A 21914-nucleotide genomic window follows, 5' to 3' on the forward strand; every position below is an offset into this window, starting at 1 on the left:
ACTTATTTTGTCTCTTGGCTGTACCACTTATATGTATGTATATTTATAGAGAGGCATATAGATATACACATGTGTATATATATATTGATATATATACTCACACACACATGTGCTCCCTGGAGCACAGATTAGAATGAGCATATTTCATGAATGCTTTTGTGCTGTATTCTCTATACAGTTTTAAGTGGACCTGAAAGAGTAAATGTTTGAATTCTGGCTCCTGTCAATAGACTCGAAGTGCAGTTTTGCAGTTATTCAATCACAACTGCAACTCATGCATATTATTTAGTCTTACTGCTGCTGGAGCACTTGCTGTGATCTCTCTGCCTTCAGAATAACTTGCAGCAAGCTATCTTTACTCAGGAGACTCAAAGAGAGTAAAAATCCATAAATAATGCAGTACTGGGACTGGGATAAGAGACTTTGTGAAAATATTGGGGTGGAGCAGAGGTTTAAATTCAAATGAAAGACAGACCTTTTAGGTCCTCTCTGGTGATGTGTTATCTTCCAATTATGGTGCTGCTAAACCCCCCCCCCCACCTTGGTTTGTGCTACTGAATTATGATTTGTGCTTTCATGAAGAAGTAGCTATGAATGATAGTTATCTAACTTCTCTACCCAGAAATTCCTGCATGAGTCACGGGGTAAAGATTTCATTTATTTTTAATTCTGCTTTCTGGCTGAATTAATGCCTTAAGGTAGCTGGAATCTGACTTGTCACTGAAGTTCCAGAATTATACGAGATGCTTCAGCACTTAATCCCTTGGCAAATACAGTGTTCTGCCTTGAATAATGTAGCATAGTAAAATTTTCAAAGGATTGTTCTTGTAATGCTTTTCTTTTATAGCAGAAAAAGCAAGCAAGTTCTAAGTGTGCCTGGTCTACAGAAGAAGAGACCAAAATGTTTTCAAAAAGTTTGATTTTTTTTTTTTTAAAATGGCTTAATGAACTTGTATGACAAAATTTATGGGAGTAGTTATTTTGATCTCACTTGCAGATTATTACAGTCCTTCATTGGTAGTGTCTACATAGTGATTTAATAAATGCATTCCATACTTGCAAATTAATTTAGATTAAATATCAGCGTATAATCAAGTTCTCACCAGAAATACAGATGACTGAAGCTTCCAAGTGTATTTTCAGATGCTTTATACATTTTCTTCCAGTAGTGTTTCTATACATTGAAGCATGTTAATACTGAACTTGAAGCAGTACATAGAATGCATGCTATAGAGGGGGTTTTTTGAGTCACTCTCTGTAATCTATGCTGCTTAAGGGAAAAAAATACATATAGTAAATTTAACACACTTCAGTATTCTGTCTGCGATCACGCTGCCTAGAAAAATTGAATAACTTAAATCCATTAAAACACTTGTTGCATGTTACCTTCGATCTGCAAGGTACAAGGGCTAAATGAAATCCTGCTACCTGAGGCAGATGAAGTAGTATTGCAACTTTATTCTTCATAACTTGTCTTCCTAGGCATTTATAGTACTGAATTAAAAACAACAAAACTCTGTAGTTGCCCGTGGCATGTGTTCAACCTTTGTACTGACATCTTTTTTTTTTTTTCTCTTTTCCTTTCTCTCGCTTCAGATGTTCATCAAGTACATAAAGGTTAGCAACCTCTTCTTTTGGAATGATGAATGCATGGGGCTTGGGGTGTTCTCTACTGCGATTCAGCACTTTAATGCATGGCAAGAACAAATCTTTCAGTCTTTTCTGTTCTGGGCAATCTACAAATCCCTTGAGTAAACAAAACTTGTAACTTCAAGATTGGGTGTATATGTTAAATGAACTCTCGACTCTCGACTCTGTGGGTCTTTGACTTTTATTTTAAGTATCTTTTATTCTTTAGGTGGAGTTGATATCGCACTTTGGATCGGAACATTTTTGTCCTTTAAGTCTTATAAGGTAATATCTTAAGTGCTTTGCTTTGTCTTTCTACCTGCTTGCAGTGGGAATTAGTGTTGTAATAATAGGCAACAAATTCTAGTTTTCAATTATCTGGAAGTAAGTTATATGGAAATACTGTGAATGAAGTAGATAACTTCCTGGCTGTGTAGTGTGCTTCACATTTGTTTAAAGAAGCCTTGAATCTTTTGATTTTGTTCTCCAGTATGTAAGGAATAGTTTATATTTGCTGGGGATGGGGAGTGTGTGTGTGTCAGGAAACAGGAGCATGAGCAGCCTTTCAGGAGGACAGGAGCATTTCAAGGCTGACCAAGCAAAACAAGGAACAAGTGGTGAAGTAAAAAGAGCAGGTGTGATGAGTGCTTTCGGGAAGCTGCTGTGTTGCATGGCACCCCATGTACATACAGTTAGTAATGTCTAAATCAGAACAACTGTGTATGTACTTCAGAGAATAACCAGCCTCTGTACTGCTCCTAAAAACCAATTTCAGTTCTCCTGTCAAAGCTATGTCAGGATTTGAACCCGAGAGCTCTGGTGTTATAAGCCAAACCATATTTTCATTTGACAAGACCGCTTCAAATTGGATTGATTTGATTTTGTCTTGGCAGAGCAGGTAAAAGAGCATTTAGCATGCAAGGTGAGGTAGTTGTGAATAGATACTCCTAAAGTTAGTCAACGGTGAAGCTGAAGAGGAGGCATAAGAGCTCGTGGAGAGCTTGAGACAAAGAAGTCTGCGTATGAGTTCAAGTTAAAAAGAACAAAATGCCTCTTTGGAATTACTAGAATTAAAACCAGGATATTTTTTTTGGTGTAGCATTTCAAAACATGCAGTGGACTTTGTGGATACAAGTTTGAGAAAATAAGCACTGCAGCTTGCTCTTTGTTAACTGAAAGCAACTATTGCTTATCTAATTTATTTACTACGTATTATATGACGCTAATATTGCTTATCTAATTTTCAATTATGTCAAGTAATTACATGACTAATATTAGGGTTTTATTTTAAACCTTTGTTTGTAGGGTATTTGGTACTAGCATGGTTGAAGAGTATGAAGAAATAGCTGATTCTCAGTACCAGTCTGAACGACAAGAGCTCTTTGATGAAGATTACGGTAAGCAAATAATTTTTGTATTTTTAGCCATTCAGACATGCTAGTCCGGTGGCTCGTCATTTCCTGCATGTGATGGTAAATTGACTGTTAAATTTACTCTTGTTGACAGTATTTCAGCATTTCTGGGCTTATCCAACAATCCTTTTAAGTTTTAAACGATGTGTTGTAACTGTTTGGAGGGTTACTTTAAAATGCTAGTAATAAGTCTGTATTTCACTTGGCAGGCTAGGCAATAATATCTTCTTATGCTGACAGTAGTAAAAGATAACTAAAATCAAAGCAGCCCACACGAAACAGCTTTATTCTTAGTGTCCATAGCCCATTTCCTAAGACTGCTTGTATGATCAATGCTGCAAGCAATTGGGAAGGTGCTTATTTTGGCTTGCGGGCATTGTGTTTAAATAAAAAAATATGAAAATGCCTACCTCCAACCTTTATGAGGAGGAGGGGGAAGAACCATCTGTGGTGCTCAATGACCTGTTTGCTGCAGCTGGGTCATGAATCCTGGGAAACTGAAGCTTCAACCCTGAATCTCTTTGGGTTTCTTATTGCTTGGAGCTTGGTATTTCAGTATGTAATTTCTGACCTTTAACTTTATTTCTGTAGTCTTATTTTCATACTGTCAAACTGAAATAGTTGAACGGCATGTTAAATCTTGAGGGTTATTTTCTTTGCCCATGACACATTTCATTTTGATAGTCATAAGTGTTCTTCTTTATACATAGATTATCTATTGGATTACAACACAGGGGAAGAAAAATCTTCAAAAAATCTCCTTGGTTCTGCTACAAGTGAGTACGATTTATTAGAAAAACTATTGCCGTGCTGAAATAAAATGAGCTAATTTGAAGTGGAATGACTTTTTGTCATGCAACGGCTATGACTCGTATTTTTTCTGCTGGAACAATTTATTGTTTCCTATTTGATTGCATAGGAATAAATAGTAACAATTCAAAGTTGGGATATAGTTCTTAAAGTGTTCTAAAAATAAAACTTTCCAGTTCTAAGGATCTCTGGGTTTTGGACACTTTGCTTTCTGTACTTAAGGATCCTGAGCTTTTAAAATAACACGAATGTTACATAGGTCTGTAAGTAACTAGTGCTAAAGTACTGTAGAACCTTAATTATTCAGAACCTGGAAATCTGTGCTTAATTAAGGTGCCTTATTTTTAGGAGGCAATAAAAAGATTTTCTTTGTACGGCTTGAAAGGAAGCGATAACGAACACTTTCTGAGAAGGCTTTGTGTAAATATTGTGGCTGTATGTTTTTTTGAGAGAACAAGCAGTTCTTGACTGTCTCTTGTCACTTTTCCATTGGAAAACCTCAAGGTGTGGAGTTGGTTTGGCTAAGAACACTTGAGTATTCAGTTTTAATGGTATTCTTAACTGCTGAATTATTTAGGATAGTATCAGTTGCCACGCAACTTCTAAAGAGCTCTTACGCTGTACCACTCTTCCTCCTCTCCTAGGAATATTGCACAGCTCAGTGCAGTTTTTCAAAGGGGCAATAGAGAGTGGGAAAGACAGCTTATTTCTAAATGTTAGCCTCTCACAGATGAGAGAAAGCAGTATATTCTTCCCTGACACCGCTTATCTCTTATCTGCGACTTCCAAAGTTTCAATTTTCAAGCTGCCTTGATGAGGTGTGTTCACACGTTCTGTCTGCAAGTGCAGTATTGCAAAGTTTTTTTGTTCGCTGTCTGAAAAATGCAGTGACTTTTCTTTTGTTTTTTTTTTTTCTAGAGTTGCTAAAACTAAGTAAAAGATCTGAAACGCCTATTACTGATAGTGCTGTAGAAAGACAGCTGAGCACTGAAACATTGCAGTGATCATTATTTGCAGTCTTCTGGTAGTCTAATCTGCAAAGGTAGCTCACTGTTCTTCCTCCTGCTGTTCTCCTAGGCTGGCAGGCTTCTAAACAAACTCTTAATTCTCCCTCTTTTTCTGCTTTTCAATCAATAATAAGAAACCATTCATACTTCCAAGTTTAACATCTTCTGTTTATCATGACTTTTCAAAGAATACAGCCCCAGATAAATAATGTAGTTCAGGAATGTAGTTGCTGATGTGTTTTGGATGAAAGGCAGAACCAAGGTTTTAAACAGAGCTTCCTGGAGAAGAAATTTGTCATTAGTACTAAAATGGCTCTCTAACCTTATGAACGTATCCATGCAACATACAGTACGGATGTATGTTGGTGGGTGGGGGAGAATTGGGCAGAGTTGGGCAAAATTGGGCCAACTTTTGCACATTTACAATAAGGTGCTCTTTCCCTGTTCTTCGTCTTCTAAATAAGCCAGGCAATGATGTTTGTTTTCAGTTTCAAGACCAGAGTATTAGCTGTATCTAATATGTGCCGATACAGAACAGACCCTCTTTGCATTTACTTCTGTGAATTGTGGGGGGGGAAAACTGTTCTACTTAACAGATCCTTATAAAAGAAATAATGTCTAAGCCAGATCTGTGGATATTTGTTACAGTTTTCTTCCAGTTGCCTTGACTGATCTAGATTACATTCAAGTAAAGAGTAGATTTTCTTCTTCAAATCTTAAAATATTTAGAATTGTTATGATGCAGCAGTATCAGAGCCAAAAGTAAGATTCAGGATTAAGGAGGGGAGGTATGATGCAAAATGACAGAGTCCAGCTTAATTTGAATGAATCTGTAGTTTTTTGTGTCTGTCCTGCTGTGGACATCCTATGTTGAAAGGCAGAATTCTGTCTTGCTCATTTAGCAAATGACATTTCTTGAATCCCTTCTTCAGTGCTGCTATGACAAATGATCCAACTTGTCTTTAATAGAGTTCCTCCGTTTGAGTGTTCAAGCTCTAAATTTCTGGCTTGGGACCTGCCTCAGTGGTTCACATGCTCAGATTGTCAAAAAATTCCACGCATAAATATTCTTCTGTTTGTCTTACTGTTCCTTGGTTTCAGTGGACTGGTGATCAGTGAATACTTCTCACTGGTGTTAGAAGGTCTAGCTGCTAAAGGTTAGATATGGGTTGTCAGATACAGATTTCCAGCTTATAAATCTATCCTTTAAAGTGGCAGATGTATCCAGTGTATGTCCTTATGCTGTGATTTGTTTCAAGCAAGTGTTATAAAATAGCAGATTGCTCAGTGGTGCTGATCTCTGGCCCCTTTGAATGTCCTCTTTGATTAGTTGTTTTCTCTTTTAGATGCTATCCTAAGTATGGTGAATATTGCTGCTAATATGCTTGGAGCCAAAACTGAAGAGTCGTCTGAAGCTGAAGGTATTTTTTTTTTTTGAGATTAAAAGAATTCTGGAGAGTTTTATTTTTTGTTTATTTTGTTTAATTTTTTTTGAGGAGTTGAATCATCTATGTTTAAATTACTTTTTTCATTGGCATACCTGATTAGTGCTATAGAATTCTTATCCTACGAAGATGCTGAATTTGCTGAGAAGGGAACTGATACAAAGTTAACATATATGTTTGTTCAGCCATACTGGGAGATCTCTGTATTATCCATCTCCAGTTGTAAAGTCTAACTTGCTGCTGCTTCCTGGAAATGTTTTGAGACTCCATAACATTGTATATGTAAGCTGTCAGTAGCACTTTAATTCAAATAACTTTGAATGGCACCTGCATTTAATTTGGTATGGCAGTTAATAATCTAAGAGAAAAAACACTGCCCCAAAATTTGTTGAAAACAAATATGGTTCTTGAATTTTTATGTTCACATTTTCATCCTCCCTGCAGCAGGGAACAAAAGTGTATCTGAAAATGTCACTTCCACCCCTGCAACTTCAACAGCTGCACCAAGACTGCCTGAACCAACTCCTGTTCCTTCACCAGAGTAAGTGATTGGTGTTGTGTGGGTTTTTTTCCGCCCCAGTGTGTTCCTAGCAGAGACTAACATGCACCAGTCTGTAATCTTTGGTAGTAGAATGCTTAGATACATGGCACACTGCCTTAAACAAGTAAAAAGGCAAGTATTTGGTGAAATCTGTACCAGGGAAATTTATCACTTAAGTTACTGTTTGTAGCTGTTTCCATTATGATATGTTTTTTTAACACTTGAATAAATGGCAAAATGCATCATTAACTTTCTCAATTGTTTGTATTACTTTGTCTACAAGAAGTGGGGGGAATGTTGTGCTCCTGACTATTGCAGATTTCTTGGATGGAGACTGACTTAATAGTCTTACAGGTTTTGCAGGTTGTCTCCTGCAGGGGAGACCAATTGACAATGTAAGTTGTGTTGCTGAAACTTCAGTTAAATTGTATTGACAAAAATTCTGATTTAGAAGCTTATATTTTTTTTGATAGGCTTTCCTTGATGAGAATATGTATGCAAAAAATTGAATTTGGTTAGGAGGAGTTGTATATAGATAATCTATGGGATGTGGGGTTTTTTTCAGTTGATCACAATTTTTTAGAATTGATTTGGTTTCTTAGAGCTGAGACTCTAGCTCTTAAGTGTTAAGGCTTGACTTGTGCTATATTTAGTGGTTTTATGGTTTTCTAGCGCTCTGGTTGTTGAGAGACTGAGCAAGGTCAGTGGGAAGGTTGTGATTCTTGCATTTTCATTTGCAGATTGCAACAGAAGAGCAAGATGCTTGCTGTAGTGATAATTGAACTGGTGACTTTTTTCAGGGGTGAGGGAAGGGGCAATATCTGATTGAGAAGGCTTGCTGTTTCAGAAGCAAGGGTTGAAATAATTTGTTTGCAAATTGGGATTGAAAACCACCAGAGAAAATACTAATTTACCAAATTTCTGACTGTGACCAAACTGGCCTTTGGTCACTGGAATAAGCTTTGCACATTTTCTAAAGACCCTACTTTTGCAGTCTTCCAGAGCAAGCAGGTAAAACTGTTGAAGTAACATCCCATCTTTAACTCTTTCATTGTAGACTTGTTACTACAGATATTCCGCAGATCGATAAAGAGCAATCAATCGTGGATTTGACAAAAGAAAGTCCTATTGTTCAGCTAGTACAAGAGTATGAAGAAGATTCAAGCCAGTCAACAGTAACCTTGCTGCCCAGTGATGATGATCAGGAAGAAGAAGCAGCAGCATGGTTTGAACTTGAGACAGAAAAGTACTGCTATGACATGGCAACCGCATGTTGTATTTCCACCTTTTCAGAATATCTGTTTAAATGGTGTTCAGTTGCAGTAGCCATGCATCGGCAGCGTAGTAAAACCGAAGGAAAACAAGGGCGAGATTACTCTGCTGATGTTCAGCAGCCACAGGCAGTTCTGACTGAATCTATACATGCGTCAATAGATGAGCCTCTGCCTGAGCAATTAGACAGCAAAGTTGAGAGACTGTCTGGATCTACTGTTGCAGTTGACTTCAGCAGTGTGGTCCATGAGGAGATCAGTAATGAAACCACAGATTTGATTGAACTGGAGCCAAGCCATCCTCAGACTGTCTCTCAGTCCCTCCTCTTAGAAGTTACTTCTGAAGTTAAGCCATTACCAAAAACAGACATGGCCTTGCAGCCTGCAAAAGAAGATGCAGGACAGCTAGCACCAAGGGTGACTCCCCAGCTGGATATGGCCGACATCAGTGCAGAAACAGAAAAGGCCGAGAGCTCTGTTGCAGAAGAAAAACCTGTAACTTCTGAAACCAGTGTGGCCACTGAGGTAAAGGAGATGAGCACAAGAGAGACTATGGCTATTCCAGTGATTCCAAAGCCTACAGAGACTGTTCCGCAGCCTGAACATACAGCGGGCATATTATCTGGTGATGCTGAGGAAGGAAAGGAGAGCACTCCAGAAGTGCAGAAACCTCTTTTGCCTCCTATTGAGTCGTCTGTATCTGCCGAAACAAAGGAGGATGATCAGGCAACTGAAGAAGCTTTAATGGCGATTCCAATCACTGGGGGACCGCAGAGAACAGCTACAGACTTCTATGCTGAATTGCAGAATTCAACAGATCTAGGCTATGCTAATGGAAATCTTGTTCATGGATCTAATCAAAAGGAGTCTGTCTTCATGCGCCTTAATAATCGCATAAAAGCCCTGGAAGTAAACATGTCTCTCAGCAGCCGTTATTTAGAAGAACTTAGTCAGAGGTAAGTCTGAGGAAGACTGGTAAGAGTGTAAACATGATTTTAGCCAAAAACAAAGGAACATAATATATATGGAAGGTAATATAGTGGAAGCTGAGTATACTCTAGACCACAGCATAAAGCTTTATGGAAAAACTGAGAAAAGTACCTAATCCCTGGGTATCTTACTGGAGACACAGATGTCTGGCAAGGGTTCCCTTTCTGTATTTCAGATATAACTACACTTATTTTGTTTTGAGGAATATCGATGGGGGGGTTTTAAAGGGTGAAGCGTTGCCAGGATGTAAGCGCTAATCCTGTCCATAATCCTTTCAACAAAAGGGTACATCCTCCTGTTAAACTGAACAGCACAGCCCTACAATGCCTTCTTTACTGAACCGATTGGTTCCACTTAAGCTACTGTGTAATCTGTAATAACCCTTGTTGAAGAAGGGAGCATGGAGAGGGAACCTAGAATTTTCTATGAGGGGTGTATGTAAATTAATGTTTATCTGTGGTGCTCCTTAGCCATAGGAGAATCAGGAAATTATACCAACTTCAGAACTGGTTCCAAGGAATTATATTTACTGTTGTGTTTCTCTTGGCAGGCAGTGTTTTGTAGAGAATTCTCCATAGTGTATTCTAGTCAATGGGTGCTAAGCTCTAAGTTAAAATAGATTTGACTTAAACCTTGGAGAAAACCCACAGAAAAAACTAGGGAGAGACGCATCCCTGGTTTATGTTTGAAACTTAAAAGGAAATACCACCTGACATTTAAATAAAACTACTTTGGACCAAGAGAAGCTTTCCCTTTGTGTAGTGATGTATTCTAAAGACAAATCTAGTGCTAGGAGTCTTATGAACTGGCATTTCAAACCTTTACACTTCTTGTTGTAGGTACCGAAAACAAATGGAGGAAATGCAGAAGGCTTTCAATAAAACAATAATAAAACTTCAGAACACCTCAAGAATAGCGGAAGAGCAGGTATGGTTTGTTGGAGTACTTAAGTTTTCCTGCTTAGGAAAGTTTACTTTTGAGAGAGTTACAAGGAGGTGCCAAAATTCTCTTTCAATTGAAGATTTGTTAGCTGCGTATCTGCCTTTGAAAAGCAACTGCATGCCATGCTTCCCGTATCTGTTTTTTTCCTCTGTAATTAAATTTTTAGGTATGTTCACAGTTGTTTTAAATAAAGCCATTTCCAGCTCTGTTTCCTGATCTTTGTATTGGAAGAAAAAAAAATAGTTGTCAGCCGGTAATGGCTAAAACTCTTAAATGTCTTTTCAATGAAAAAGTTATCCAGGGCTCTTCCAACCCTTCTTTCTTCATTGTAGCTGCACTCAAAATGTTGAGTGTTTTTTTTTGTGAACTTGACTTGTTTTTCATCTCTGATTTAAAGTATAGATAGTCAGTTGTCCTCATATTGCTGAAGAGACCTAGCCTCTAGAAAGGGGGAGAGGTACAGTAATGTCTTATGCCAAATTTGCTTTTGAAAGTGGAGTTCATGTAACAAAAGCTTTAGTTCATTCTTTAAAATGTGATTTAAGGAAGTGGGAGCTGAAGGAGGTTTTCCCTGCTCTGCCATCCTGGCTTTCCTGAGCAGCTGTGAAATACGGCACTAATGGCAGTGCTGAATAATCATTAAAGCAACTGTGCAAGCTTAATCCCAAACCATCTGAAAACTTCTGAAGTGCTGTCCCAGGCCTGTACTCTGTTCATCCACCAACAGTGAAGAAAATCACAATTTCCCTGAGATCATATGTATACTCTTTTCTGCTTTTTTTTGAAAGGTATCAAATGCTAGTCAGTCTGAGGTGCTCCTTGTGGTTGACCTCCCTGATATTCCGCTCACCTTTCTTAATTTCTCATAGGATTAAGAATCCTGTTAGGGCTCTTTCCAGGAAGATGATAGCTGCAAAGTTCTTTTTCCTGGCTGGCTTGGGCTCCTGTCATTAAGTGGCAGGCTACCTGATCCCAGAGCAGAAGCTATGCGTCAGCCCTTAGACCTCAGCTCTGCGTGCTCATCTGCACGTGTACTTTGTAACATGACAGTACTCAACTTCCTGATAGCCATTGAATGGAGCTGGCTACTTAATCTGCCTGTAACGAAGATAGCGGAGGTCACTGTAATGAAATGCACTTGGCATAATGTTACAAAAGGTTATTTGATAAGTAAAAATGTTGATGTTTTTATGTGTGTGTATATGATTGATGCTGCTTAAGTGGTTTCAAATGTTATATGAATGTTGTGTTGAAAACGATGCTGAATAAATCACGTGGCTACAAAATGCCTGGCTGTGTCAGAATGCGAAGTCGGTACCTGTGAGTGTGTATGAAAGTGGGAACCTGACAACTAAACATGGCCATGACTCTCTTTAATACAGGATCAGCGGCAAACAGAAGCAATCCAGCTGTTACAAGCACAGCTCACCAACATGACGCAGCTAGTTTCCAATCTGTCAACAACTGTGGCGGAATTAAAACGTGAGGTAATTATAATTCAGCATTGTGGCACAAGAACTCAAAGGAAACAGATACGTAAACATATCTCAATTTGAGGAAGCCTGGAGTCTTTAAATGAAACTTTTCATTTGAGATGATGTCTGTAGTGGTGTTTTCAGTCTATTTTAGCAGCTGGCCGAGGGAGGGAAGGGAAGTCTGAGTAGCTTGAGCTGTCTTGTGCATAGCAAGATCAGTAATAATTTATACTACAGCCTACTAGCCCCATGATTATAGTCTGAGCTAACAATAATGATATAACATAGTTGGAATAACTTAATATCTCAGCCTTCATGTAGTGCATTGGAATGGACATTGTTCTGTGAAATGATTTTTTAATGAAGACTAACCACTGACTTTGGAATGGCAACAATGGGGTTTGCGGCACATACAGAATGTTGGGCATGTGTCAGAGGGAACAGTAAAGTTCATGCTTCAAGAACTTTTCTGGCACTTGCTGCGTTATGTAGGCAGTTGTATTGCATGGCTTTGTGACACAGCTTCAGTAGAATGGGGTGCTTTGCACTGTCCGGTGTTTATATTGTCCACTTAAACATTAGCAGACTCTGGCCACAGGAGGTTTACTGTGCAAGACCGTACTGGCCACTGTTAGAACTGCGCTGTAATAACACACGAGTATGTGGAGGGTTGCTATTGAACGGCTGGCTCTTATGGCTCAGACACCCTTCTCCGTTCCTCTCTGGCTACGGTGATACTTCAAGATTAGGGGAATCTTGGAAACAGTATTAGGAACGTGTTCTCTCAAATGTTTATGTTCTCCAGCCTGGGATTTCAAGCAGTACTATAAACATGACTTTTTTTTGTGTGCATGTTGCCAAAGACATCTCTTGAGCTGTTTTCTGACACTTAGTGAGACTCCTTTGATGGCTGGCTAAGCTCCTGTTTATGAGTGCTGTGGTTTCAACCAGGACTTGACAGTGGTGATCATCAGCATATGTTAGATGAGTGTCCTGGAATTTGAACACATGGCTGTCCCCAAACTCAGCTCTGGTCACCTGAGTCTATTAATCTGAGAAGCTTGCCCGTTACAAAATGGGAAGTAGTGTTCCTTGTCTTTGTATGACTTCTAAGATCTCTTAGTGTGTTTAAGATAGATTATTTTTTTTATAGGAAAACAACTGTGCAATTCATTTTTTTTAAACATTATCTGTAAAATACCCTTGGATTTCAGCTTCCTTATAATTCTATATAAGCTTCGTCTGCCAGTCTTCAGAAATGAACACACTAGAAAAATCCTTCTGCTAGATAGCGAAGCGGGAAGAGTATTCAGAAAGATGAAACTCATTGAATTGAGTAAATGTAATGATATTTATTCTGTGAAGTACTATAATGTCAGCTGATAAAAACACATAGAATTGAGATAGCATTGCATCCATTACAGCTTTAAAACAGAGAAGTTACTTGTTTAATACACTTTCTGAAAGTAATATACTTTCCGTCAGATAGGTTTGAATGCTGTTTGCAAGGGGAAGCTGCTGCTTTAAGTTATGGTAGTGCCATTGTTGGTGACACTTTGTCCTGTGTTGCCGGCTGGTGGTTTTCAGCCTTTACTCTTTGAGTACTGCGTAGCCAACAGACTACATCAAACCTCTGAAAAAATACTCAAATTTGAATGAGTCTTTAGTGAAATTGAAGGAAAGTGACTTGAAAACATGTCAGTTGTGTTCTTTTAAAGATATTAACCTTTAAACCAAGAGAATAATAGTATCATTAAATTATTGTTTGTCTCTAACGACTGTATCAAACTCTTCCAGGTTTCTGATCGACAAACCTACCTTGTGATTTCTCTGGTTCTGTGTGTCATTCTGGGCTTGGTGCTTTGTGTGCAGCGGTGCAGAAGCACATCTCAGTTCTGTGAAGATTACCTCTCCAAAATTCCCAAAAGTAATCACTACCCCAGTCCCAAAAGGTAACAGATTTCTATTTGAAACAAAATTGTTCTTGCAGCTTTTATTTGCGGTTTCCTAAGTCTGCTGGGACTGCCACATCCGCTTTAATTTTGAATCTTCTTTCAGAAAACTCGATAGCAAAGAGCCATTACTGCTCTGTAGTAACACTCTCCTAGGAGCATTTTGGGGCTACTACTCTTAACGTGCCTTGATAGCTTGTTGCAAAGATAGTACTGTGTCTGTTTGCCAGGCTCTCTTGAGCACCCGAGTGACTGACTGATTCTGTCCTTCTGTCAAAGATGTCAATGGAAAAATGTCCTTCTGTCAAAGATGTTTAATGGAAAAATGTGTATGACAAAGCCCTGAGAAAAATGCGTTTAGAAAAGCTTTGTTGATTTTTTTTCTTTCTTCTTCTCACCCCTAGATGTTTTTCCTCCTATGATGATATGAATTTGAAAAGAAGAACTTCTCTTCCACTGGTCAGATCACAGTCTTTTCAGCTAGCTGGTAAAGAAGGTATTATTCCCATATGATACATCTAGTCTCTAGTGTTACTCTACTAGTGCTGTACAACATGTGTGTTACTGCGAGCGCAGGAAAATGGAATTGCAGGTTAATGTCAAAATATGCTGGATCGTACTTGTTCACGTATACATTCTGTAGGACAAGGTGCTTCAGGAACAAGTTACCAGACGCTCCCAGAACTGTGCTAAATTATGCTAAAACATTAAATGTAGTCTTAGCATCTGTAGAGTACAAACAATAGCATTCTTGGGGTTAGTAGCAGTCCATGCAGGCATTCAGGTCTACAAAGCTATGAAGCTTGCAGAAAGTGGTATTTTTTTAAATTTTTTTTTTTTAGCTCCAGATGTGGCAAGTCTGAATGCCTTACTTATCAGAAGTCCTGATAGCCTGTCTTTGAAACTTGGCAGATATTTAAGATCCAAACTTATCTGTAGTAAGAAAGTTTGGACTATTTAATCTTGGTTTGGGTATAAAGGAGTGATACAGTCTTCTCAGTATTTGTGTTACGCTTGGGACAACTGAGTTTTGATTTCTTGGGCCACTGTCATCGTGCAAAAACAAAAGCACAGATTATAGTAACTACCAAGTGTGCAACTGGCATTGCTTTTCTGGGTGTAGCAAAATTGCTCCATGGGTTTTTGTACTGTGAGTAAAACTGCGTGAAAACTCATGAGTTGAATTGGGAATGTGTTGCAATAGAGCCTAGTTAAGGCATAGACTTACATTTTTGCAAAACCCTGTTTTTTCCAAATTGTTCTCTGCTTTGGCTTGGAGGAATGATTTACAAGCCCCTGATGGAGGAATGTCAGACTGATCTCACGTCAGTCTGAACATCTGCGTCCTTGATAGGTACACCTTCTAGTGTCTGTCCTGTCGTGGGCAGGCTGCACGTTAAGCACCATTGTATTGGTAACCGTTTGTTTTTGTAGAAGCTAACTTTTAATGAGTATTGTTCCTTTCCCCCCAAAGGATGTTCTTTGCACCTCTCCTATGGCCTCATCTCTCAGGAGGTCAAGTGTCTTATCGCTGGCAGCTGCTGTGGCAGCACAGAGGAATTTCTCAGTGTTGACTTCACTTTCGGTGTTCATGTGTTGTACCTCCGTTAATTTATAACGGGAGGAAAAACGCGTGTGGAAAGTGGAATACTTTGTTGTGCGGTTATTTATTTAGAATTGCATTGTTCTGGAGTTGGCCGTGTTGGGACTGCTAAACTTCTGTTCCCTCTCTTACAGTGGATCCAGAGGACCTGTACATTGTAGAACCCCTGAAGTTTTCCCCAGAGAAGAAGGTACAGTGTCTGTGGGGAGGGCGGGCAGGCGGAGCTGAGCCTGTTTCTGCCGGCAGGTGGGGCATGTCTCAGTTGCTCTCCCTGCGCCGGTTCCTGGGCTTAGTTTTTAAGCTCTGCTTGCCTTCCAGAACCTAACAGTTTCTCTTTTTACTTGTGGTTTCAGAAAAAGCGTTGTAAATATAAAAGCGAAAAAATAGAGACTATTAAGCCGACAACAGAGCCTCTGCATCCAATAGCCAATGGGGAAATTAAAGGAAGGAAGCCGTTTACGAACCAGAGGGACTTCTCTAACATTGGGGAAGTTTATCACTCTTCGTATAAGGGTCCTCCATCCGAAGGAAGCTCTGAAACGTCATCGCAATCTGAGGAGTCCTATTTTTGTGGCATTTCAGCATGTACAAGTCTGTGCAATGGACAGACCCAAAAGACAAAAACTGAGAAGAGGGCTATAAAACGAAGACGGTCTAAAGTTTCAGACCGAGGGAAGCTCATAAAAACTCTAATACAGACTAAGTCAGGGTCAATGCCAAGCCTGCATGACATAATCAAAGGAAACAAAGATATAACAGTGGGAACACTTGGTGTCACGGCAGTTTCTGGACACATCTAAAGCTAGCTGAACTTCTCAAACAGGAGAGTGTTTGTTCGTTTGAGAACAGTCTGTGGTATTCTGTGGGAGGATGGTGGGAGACAAAGAGCTCGACTAATTGGAAAGTATTCAGAAATTTGGTTTCTGTCTTTTAAAATAGATGGGATTGTGTCAATCTTGGCTATAAGCTGCAGCTTTACAAGGCTGATAATTTCCTATGAGAACAGCTTGGGGGGAGGGAGGGCAGGGTTCATTTTATAAAGGTTTTTTTTCACAGTTCCTGGGGCAGAGATTTTTTGAAACCCAGTTTGTTGGGTGGAATAGGGATAAAAGCCTAATCCTCTTCCTTTAGCTTTGTTCCGATTTCTTGCACCTTCCCATATTTATGTGCCTTTTGTCTATTTATAATGCCACTGGAAGAGGGGAGATACAATTGTTTGTCATTTGATTTATTTTGTAATTTCTCTAGCTTTTTTTGAAGATGCAACACTACAGTGCTGTAAAGGGACATGTGTTGGCCTTCAGCTGGACTCAGTAATGTGGACTGGATACTGTAAAAATACATGGACTAATAGATGCACTTGCCTGACTAGATTCTGGTTTTGCAAACTCGGTTGAGGAGAAATATCTGGCTCGGGGTGGGAATCCTATTTATTTCCACCTTGAGTTACAAACCAGAGCTGTAGTCTGTACTAACTGAATGACAGTTGCTCTTTAGGATTTCCTGTGTACAACGGGATCTTACGCTGATGAATGCGTTCGTTATCGAAGTTGCCTGCTGTAGTTCTCTGAAGGGAGTGAACGGGGAATGCTCACTGCTGCTGTGCTGAGGGTTCAGGAAAAAGCTCGGCTGAAGAAGGCGAGGGCAAGCTGGTGCAGCTGGGCCGTTCTCCGAGCCAGCTCTGCGTGTGCCGAGTTTGCAAAGCCTTGAAATCTGATCGGTCAGGTTGGGTCAAAGTGGGTATTTCCATAATGTTTGCTTTTGTATTGGCTAACAAATGTGCAGTGTTTGTATGGTTGGTATTTTCATATCCAAGTGTTTTTTATTTTGACTGTGATTGTATATTTGGATACTATAGGATGTGTGATTGCTAAAATGTTGAGTGTGTATCTGAGTGAGTGGGACAAAAGGTTATTCCTTTTGGCAGGTGTTACAGGTTCACGTTGTAAAAAAATAAGTTAACTTATTGAGCACTTTTAGTGGTACCCTTTTTAACAGATCTAATGCCTTTCCTGGGTATTGTATGTAATGTGACTTATTTAAAGCCTTTGTTTTTTTTGCTGCTTTCTTGTTAGTTTATGAATACTTTAAGGTGATGTACTTTTGGAGTTGATCTGCACAACTAGCCAGTCAGAGCACACGAACCAGACGCATTGAACGTGAATTCAGAAGGGTTTCAAACCTGGATGAGGAAAATACATACCACCTGAGTGCAGCGTACAATGTTGTGGAACAAGAGTATGTAACTACAGACCTGTAGTGCCATTAGAAACTGTGAATTTCCAAATAAATCTGAACACTTTGTCTTTAATTTGCTGGCATTTTTCCTTTTGAAAGTGAAACTTGGGGCTTAAATTCTTTGAGAACCACTAGTCTTTAAATTTCAGTACAGGACTAGGACCGGTGTCCTTTGGGTCCATAGTAAGGAGTTGTTAAACTTTATTTGTCAGCCCAGATGTGCTTGTCTATTTAAAAAAAAGAAAAGGGGAGGTGGGGGGAGGGAAGCTGAAGTGGTGCTTTGTCTGAAAGTTCAGGAATTGTGGCCATGTAAAACCGCTGGAATAAGTTTCCAGCGTGTACCAGTTCACAACTTGACCTCGGGGATCCTTAGAAGTGGTAGCTTTCTGTGAGAATGACTGCGTGAAAACTACCTCTTGGTAATTCAGAGCTAAGGTTTGTGAAGGATATAAAAGGCTGTTAAAAGAAAGTGTTAGTCATTTATCCTTTCAAACCAGAGTTTTCAGCTGGAAGTTTGCCCCTTACTGGTCCCTTCCTCCTCACTTATTTCTAGCAAGCGAGGTAACGCTGCGTTGCGGCCAAATGCCGAATTCTCCAGCTGTCTGGCACCTATTCTGATCAGATGAGACCTCCCCAGCGCTGATTGCTCCCTCGAGTGTCTTGAGACTCTCCGCTTCATCACAGGGAGCGCTATGATTTAAAAAGCAATCGAGTGGCGTTTGCTGGGGGGTGGTGGGGTGGGTTTTGTGTGTGTGTGTGTGTGTATTTTTGTGATGCAGGGTTTCTTTATTTATATGTTTACTGACCTTCCTCTTGATACATTGCTTGTAGGAAGTGCGCTTTCCTTTGTGTCCCGGCAATCGCTGGGCTGTTGCTCTCATCAGTAGGAATCAGCTGAAGCTGAACACGACTGAGTTCTTCAAGCAGCTCATGGTCACTATCTGGCTCTAAACTAAAGACTGACTGACCTAGAATATGCCGATCGGTGTAGAATGAGGCCAAATGAGTCAATTTGCTGCCAATATGCAGGCAACAAATGTGTCTCTAATAGAGGGGACACTTTTGCTTTGTTTAAGCTGGCGTGTAAGCACTGAATGAAAGCAAATTTGGCTGTGAACCTGAAGTTAAAGCAAAAATGGTGATGGTTGTGTATATTTATCAAACATACAGTGTGAGCATGTAACTGTGGGGCAAGGAGAGCTGCCGTTCCTGAAAGCAGTGGGTCTGTGGGTGACCAGAAACTTTCCTCAACATCAACAAACAGTACATCAGTACAACAAACCATACTTCCCCCTCATCAACAAACAGTACATCAAGTGTATTGTTAGTTTAAAAGCGTTTGTGTATACATCCCCATTCTCTCTTGGGAAGGTGGCACTTAGCCCTGGGCTGAAATCCCTTTTTGCTGGCACTTTCCTGATGGTAAGATCTGTTTTATACCTTAGATGTTCGTAAGTTGTGCATGCTTAAATTCCAAGCACATGTTCGAATTTCCAAGTTAATAATTTCAGATGTGAAACTGTAGATTTCTCTATATTTTAAAAGCTGGGCATGACTTAACATCTCGGGAGTTGCTGCATTTGGTGGAAAAACATTCTCAATAAAGCTTGTCATGTAACGAACACATAGGAAACATGCTACGGGAATACTGCGTATCCTGAGTGGCCAGAGCATGCTCTGTGCTGAGAATGCGGCTTGAGGCCACGCGGCTTCGAATCCCTGCTGACGACGTGGCAGATGCCATAGATAACGCAGGACCAGAAGCTCTTCTCGCTCTGGCTCCCATGTTTCAAGGCTGTTTTGAGAACGTCTCGCAGCACCCCCACTTCTGAAAGCATGCCCCAAAATCAGCGTGAAGACTAAATGATGTAACGGGCTGCGTAGGTTCATTTCCCGGAAAGCTGCTTATTGTCCCTAAGAAATGCTGCTGCTGGGCTCCGAGTGAAGGGGAGCTGGTGTCAATTCAGCCGGCGTGATGGGGAGCGAAGGCATTGTGCACAGCACAGACTTTCCCAGTGTGGCTAACAGAACCGTGCTCATGTGGTGAAAAACGTCAGCCTGGTTTTCTTGTGCTGAGTCGGGGAGACGGCTGTTGGCAGCGACGACTCCTCTGACATCTATCACGGAGTCACTGCCGGCATGTGTCGACCCAGGATTGACTCGTGTTCTCTGAAGTACATTCCCTAACCGTTTCGGCTACGTCTAGGTCTAAACTTTGCAATCAAAGCATGATTTTATGCTTCAGCGGCTGAGGAGCCAGCCTCTGAAGGAACCTACAGAGCCGATTGTGCTATTGCAAACTCAAGAGTGTTTGCTCTGGCACTGAACGGGGGACAGAACCACAGCTTCCGTCTGCTGCTGCCTTGCTGAGTTTAATTAGTTGTAACCATTTTTTTTTGTTAAAAAAAAAAAAAAAAAAGGGTCTTGATGTCAAATTCTTACTGCTTAATGTTATCCTGTCATGTGGGCTCTTGAGTAGTTTTTTATTTTTTATTTTTTTTTTTTTACTTCCAGTTTTATTAATGACACACTGACTCTAGCTTTCAAAACTTGATTCTTTGGGAAAATCAAGCCCCTCCTAAATTGGTAACAATTATATAGAGATAGGAGTTTCTAATGAAGACAGCTTCCAAGTCTTGACGAATCCCTGTGGTGCTGTGGGTGCTTCAAAGGGAGGGTCTAGTCCCTCTTACGTGATACTGCTTATTGTGAGATTATTACTAACTTATTGTGGTAAGTTAGACACGTGGTGTTCAACACCAAGAAACCAGCACGTGTATGCCGTAGCCAGGACTGCATCCTTGCAGTCCTTGGGCAAGTCTTGAGCCCAAGGGCAAATAATAAAGCAGCCCAAATGTTTCTATGGAAGGAGGGATAGTCACAAACACACGCGTTGTATAAGTGAATGACTACCCGTGTTTGCCAAAAATAAGGTATTTGGGTTCTATACACTAAGCATCAGGGTGGAAACCCAGTATTTTTACAATATGCAAACTCCACCAGCTGCGTGGCACCGGTGAGCAGAGGACTAAAGTATGAGGTGCCTTCGTGTGACTTCTGCTTTTGCCAGCTTGCAGCGCGAGATGAAACAGGATGGAACAGCTTAGCATGCTTCGTTTAATTAGGTACAAATATGTTCCACTTCATTTGGAACAATTAAAGTGTTCAGCCCTGACCACAAAGTGTGGTGGGCAGGCCATCGAGCAGCGTGTGTCTCATCTCCTGGAAACCCTGAGTATCAAACAGTATCAGGTGCTGCTGAAGAAATCACTGGGGTTCCTAACAGCTCGAGAAGAATTAGTGTTCCCACAGCTTGTTTGGAGAAAAAGGCTTAGGAAAGGATAGCGAAACTCATGGATCTTTCTTACGTTATCCCTTCTCTAATTTAAGAAGAGTAAATTTAAAAGAAGCTACCAAGGAGCTTTCTGCTGTCTCTCATATTGGGCACATGGACTGGGCGCTGCACGTGGCCTTGCCCGTGCTGCATTTCATTAGAGACACTAATTAAATGACAAAGTAGAGGTATGCCGTTTGGGAGGGAATGGAGATGAAGTTAACTCTGCGCTTTGGACCTAGAAGTGGAAATTTGTTTGCCATCTTGAGGCTTGTTTATCCTTGTTTGGTTTTTTTTGTTGTTTTTTTTTTTTTTTTCAGAAAAATAACTCAAAGCAGCTAACGAATATTTTCTATTTGTCACAATTTGACACGGTTACTGCTGAAATGTCAGAGTTGTCTACGTTGCCCATGAAACCGCCTGTAGCTCGAAGTTAAATCCCAGGACAGTCAGCTTGAAGGTGCCTCAGGGTTGTGGGAAGCCGCCTGACGTGGGTCACTGGCGTCAGGGCGCCCCTGTGATGGTGAGATGGGCTCTCCGTATGCCAACCTGATGCTGGAGGGCCTGGATTTGCTCAGTGACACCGAGCTGAGGTGTGATCCTGGTGGGACTTGGTGAAGATCTGAAGGTAGATCTTCAGGGAGTGGTTTGTTGTTGTGGGTGTTTTTTTAATTTTTCAGTTGGTTTTAGTTTGGGTTTTTTTTGTTGTTGTTGCTTTTTGGGTTGTTTTTTTAATGGTCACCTGCTCTGGGTGACCCTGCTCTGGGAGGGGGGCTTGGACTAGATGATCTCCAGAGGTCCCTTCCAACCACCGCCGTTCTGTGATGCTGTGTCTGAGAATGGCTGTTCCCAAGAAGCAATAAAACTGTCAAATGCCGACCAGGCCCCGGTGGCCAGCAGAGCCAGCCGGCGTCTTCCAAGGCCAAGGCTGGCTTCGTGCTGGCAGCCTGGGGCAGGGCACGGGTCCTGCTGAAGGGCTTGTGAATGCAGGTCTTGACCGTCGCTGGCAGGGCGGGAAATCAACACCTGCGTCTTCGCTGTGGCCTTCCTCGCAACCTCCGAGTGGCCACAACAACTTGTTCCATGACTAAGCTGCTGTATGTTATGAAACTACCTGCTTTTCTCTTTCTCGGATGTTCAAGCAATAAATCCCATGACCTCATAACCACTGTACCTCGTTTCCTCGCTCTTATTACAGATGCTGAAGAAATAAAAATCTTACTCTGCTGCTTTCAGTTCTTTCTCTTTTTTTCAGCTGCTTTGGC

General features: G+C 40.6%; 1 protein-coding gene across 4 annotated transcripts in view; it reads left to right on the forward strand.

Moving 5' to 3' along the window:
• Positions 1-17388, forward strand: part of SUCO (SUN domain containing ossification factor) — a 42862-nt gene extending 25474 nt beyond the window's left edge. Inside the window, exons 12-24 of one of the 4 annotated variants that reach the window (XM_054210643.1) lie at positions 1597-1617; positions 1859-1914; positions 2935-3026; positions 3752-3817; positions 6205-6279; positions 6748-6844; positions 7902-9071; positions 9945-10032; positions 11430-11534; positions 13320-13474; positions 13879-13970; positions 15212-15267; positions 15431-17388. In XM_054210643.1, the coding sequence (XP_054066618.1) occupies positions 1597-1617; positions 1859-1914; positions 2935-3026; positions 3752-3817; positions 6205-6279; positions 6748-6844; positions 7902-9071; positions 9945-10032; positions 11430-11534; positions 13320-13474; positions 13879-13970; positions 15212-15267; positions 15431-15877 (2520 nt within the window). In that variant the 3' untranslated portion in view covers positions 15878-17388. Of the gene's footprint in view, positions 1-1596; positions 1618-1858; positions 1915-2934; positions 3027-3751; positions 3818-6204; positions 6280-6747; positions 6845-7901; positions 9072-9944; positions 10033-11429; positions 11535-12385; positions 12431-12473; positions 13235-13319; positions 13475-13878; positions 13971-15211; positions 15268-15430 lie in introns of those variants that run through there. The other 3 variants (XM_054210644.1, XM_054210645.1, XM_054210646.1) reach the window with 3 other exon arrangements.
• The last annotated feature ends 4526 nt before the right edge of the window (positions 17389-21914 follow it).

Source organism: Rissa tridactyla, chromosome 8 (genome assembly GCF_028500815.1).
Source record: "Rissa tridactyla isolate bRisTri1 chromosome 8, bRisTri1.patW.cur.20221130, whole genome shotgun sequence".
In the NCBI taxonomy this organism is placed as follows: domain Eukaryota; kingdom Metazoa; phylum Chordata; class Aves; order Charadriiformes; family Laridae; genus Rissa; species Rissa tridactyla.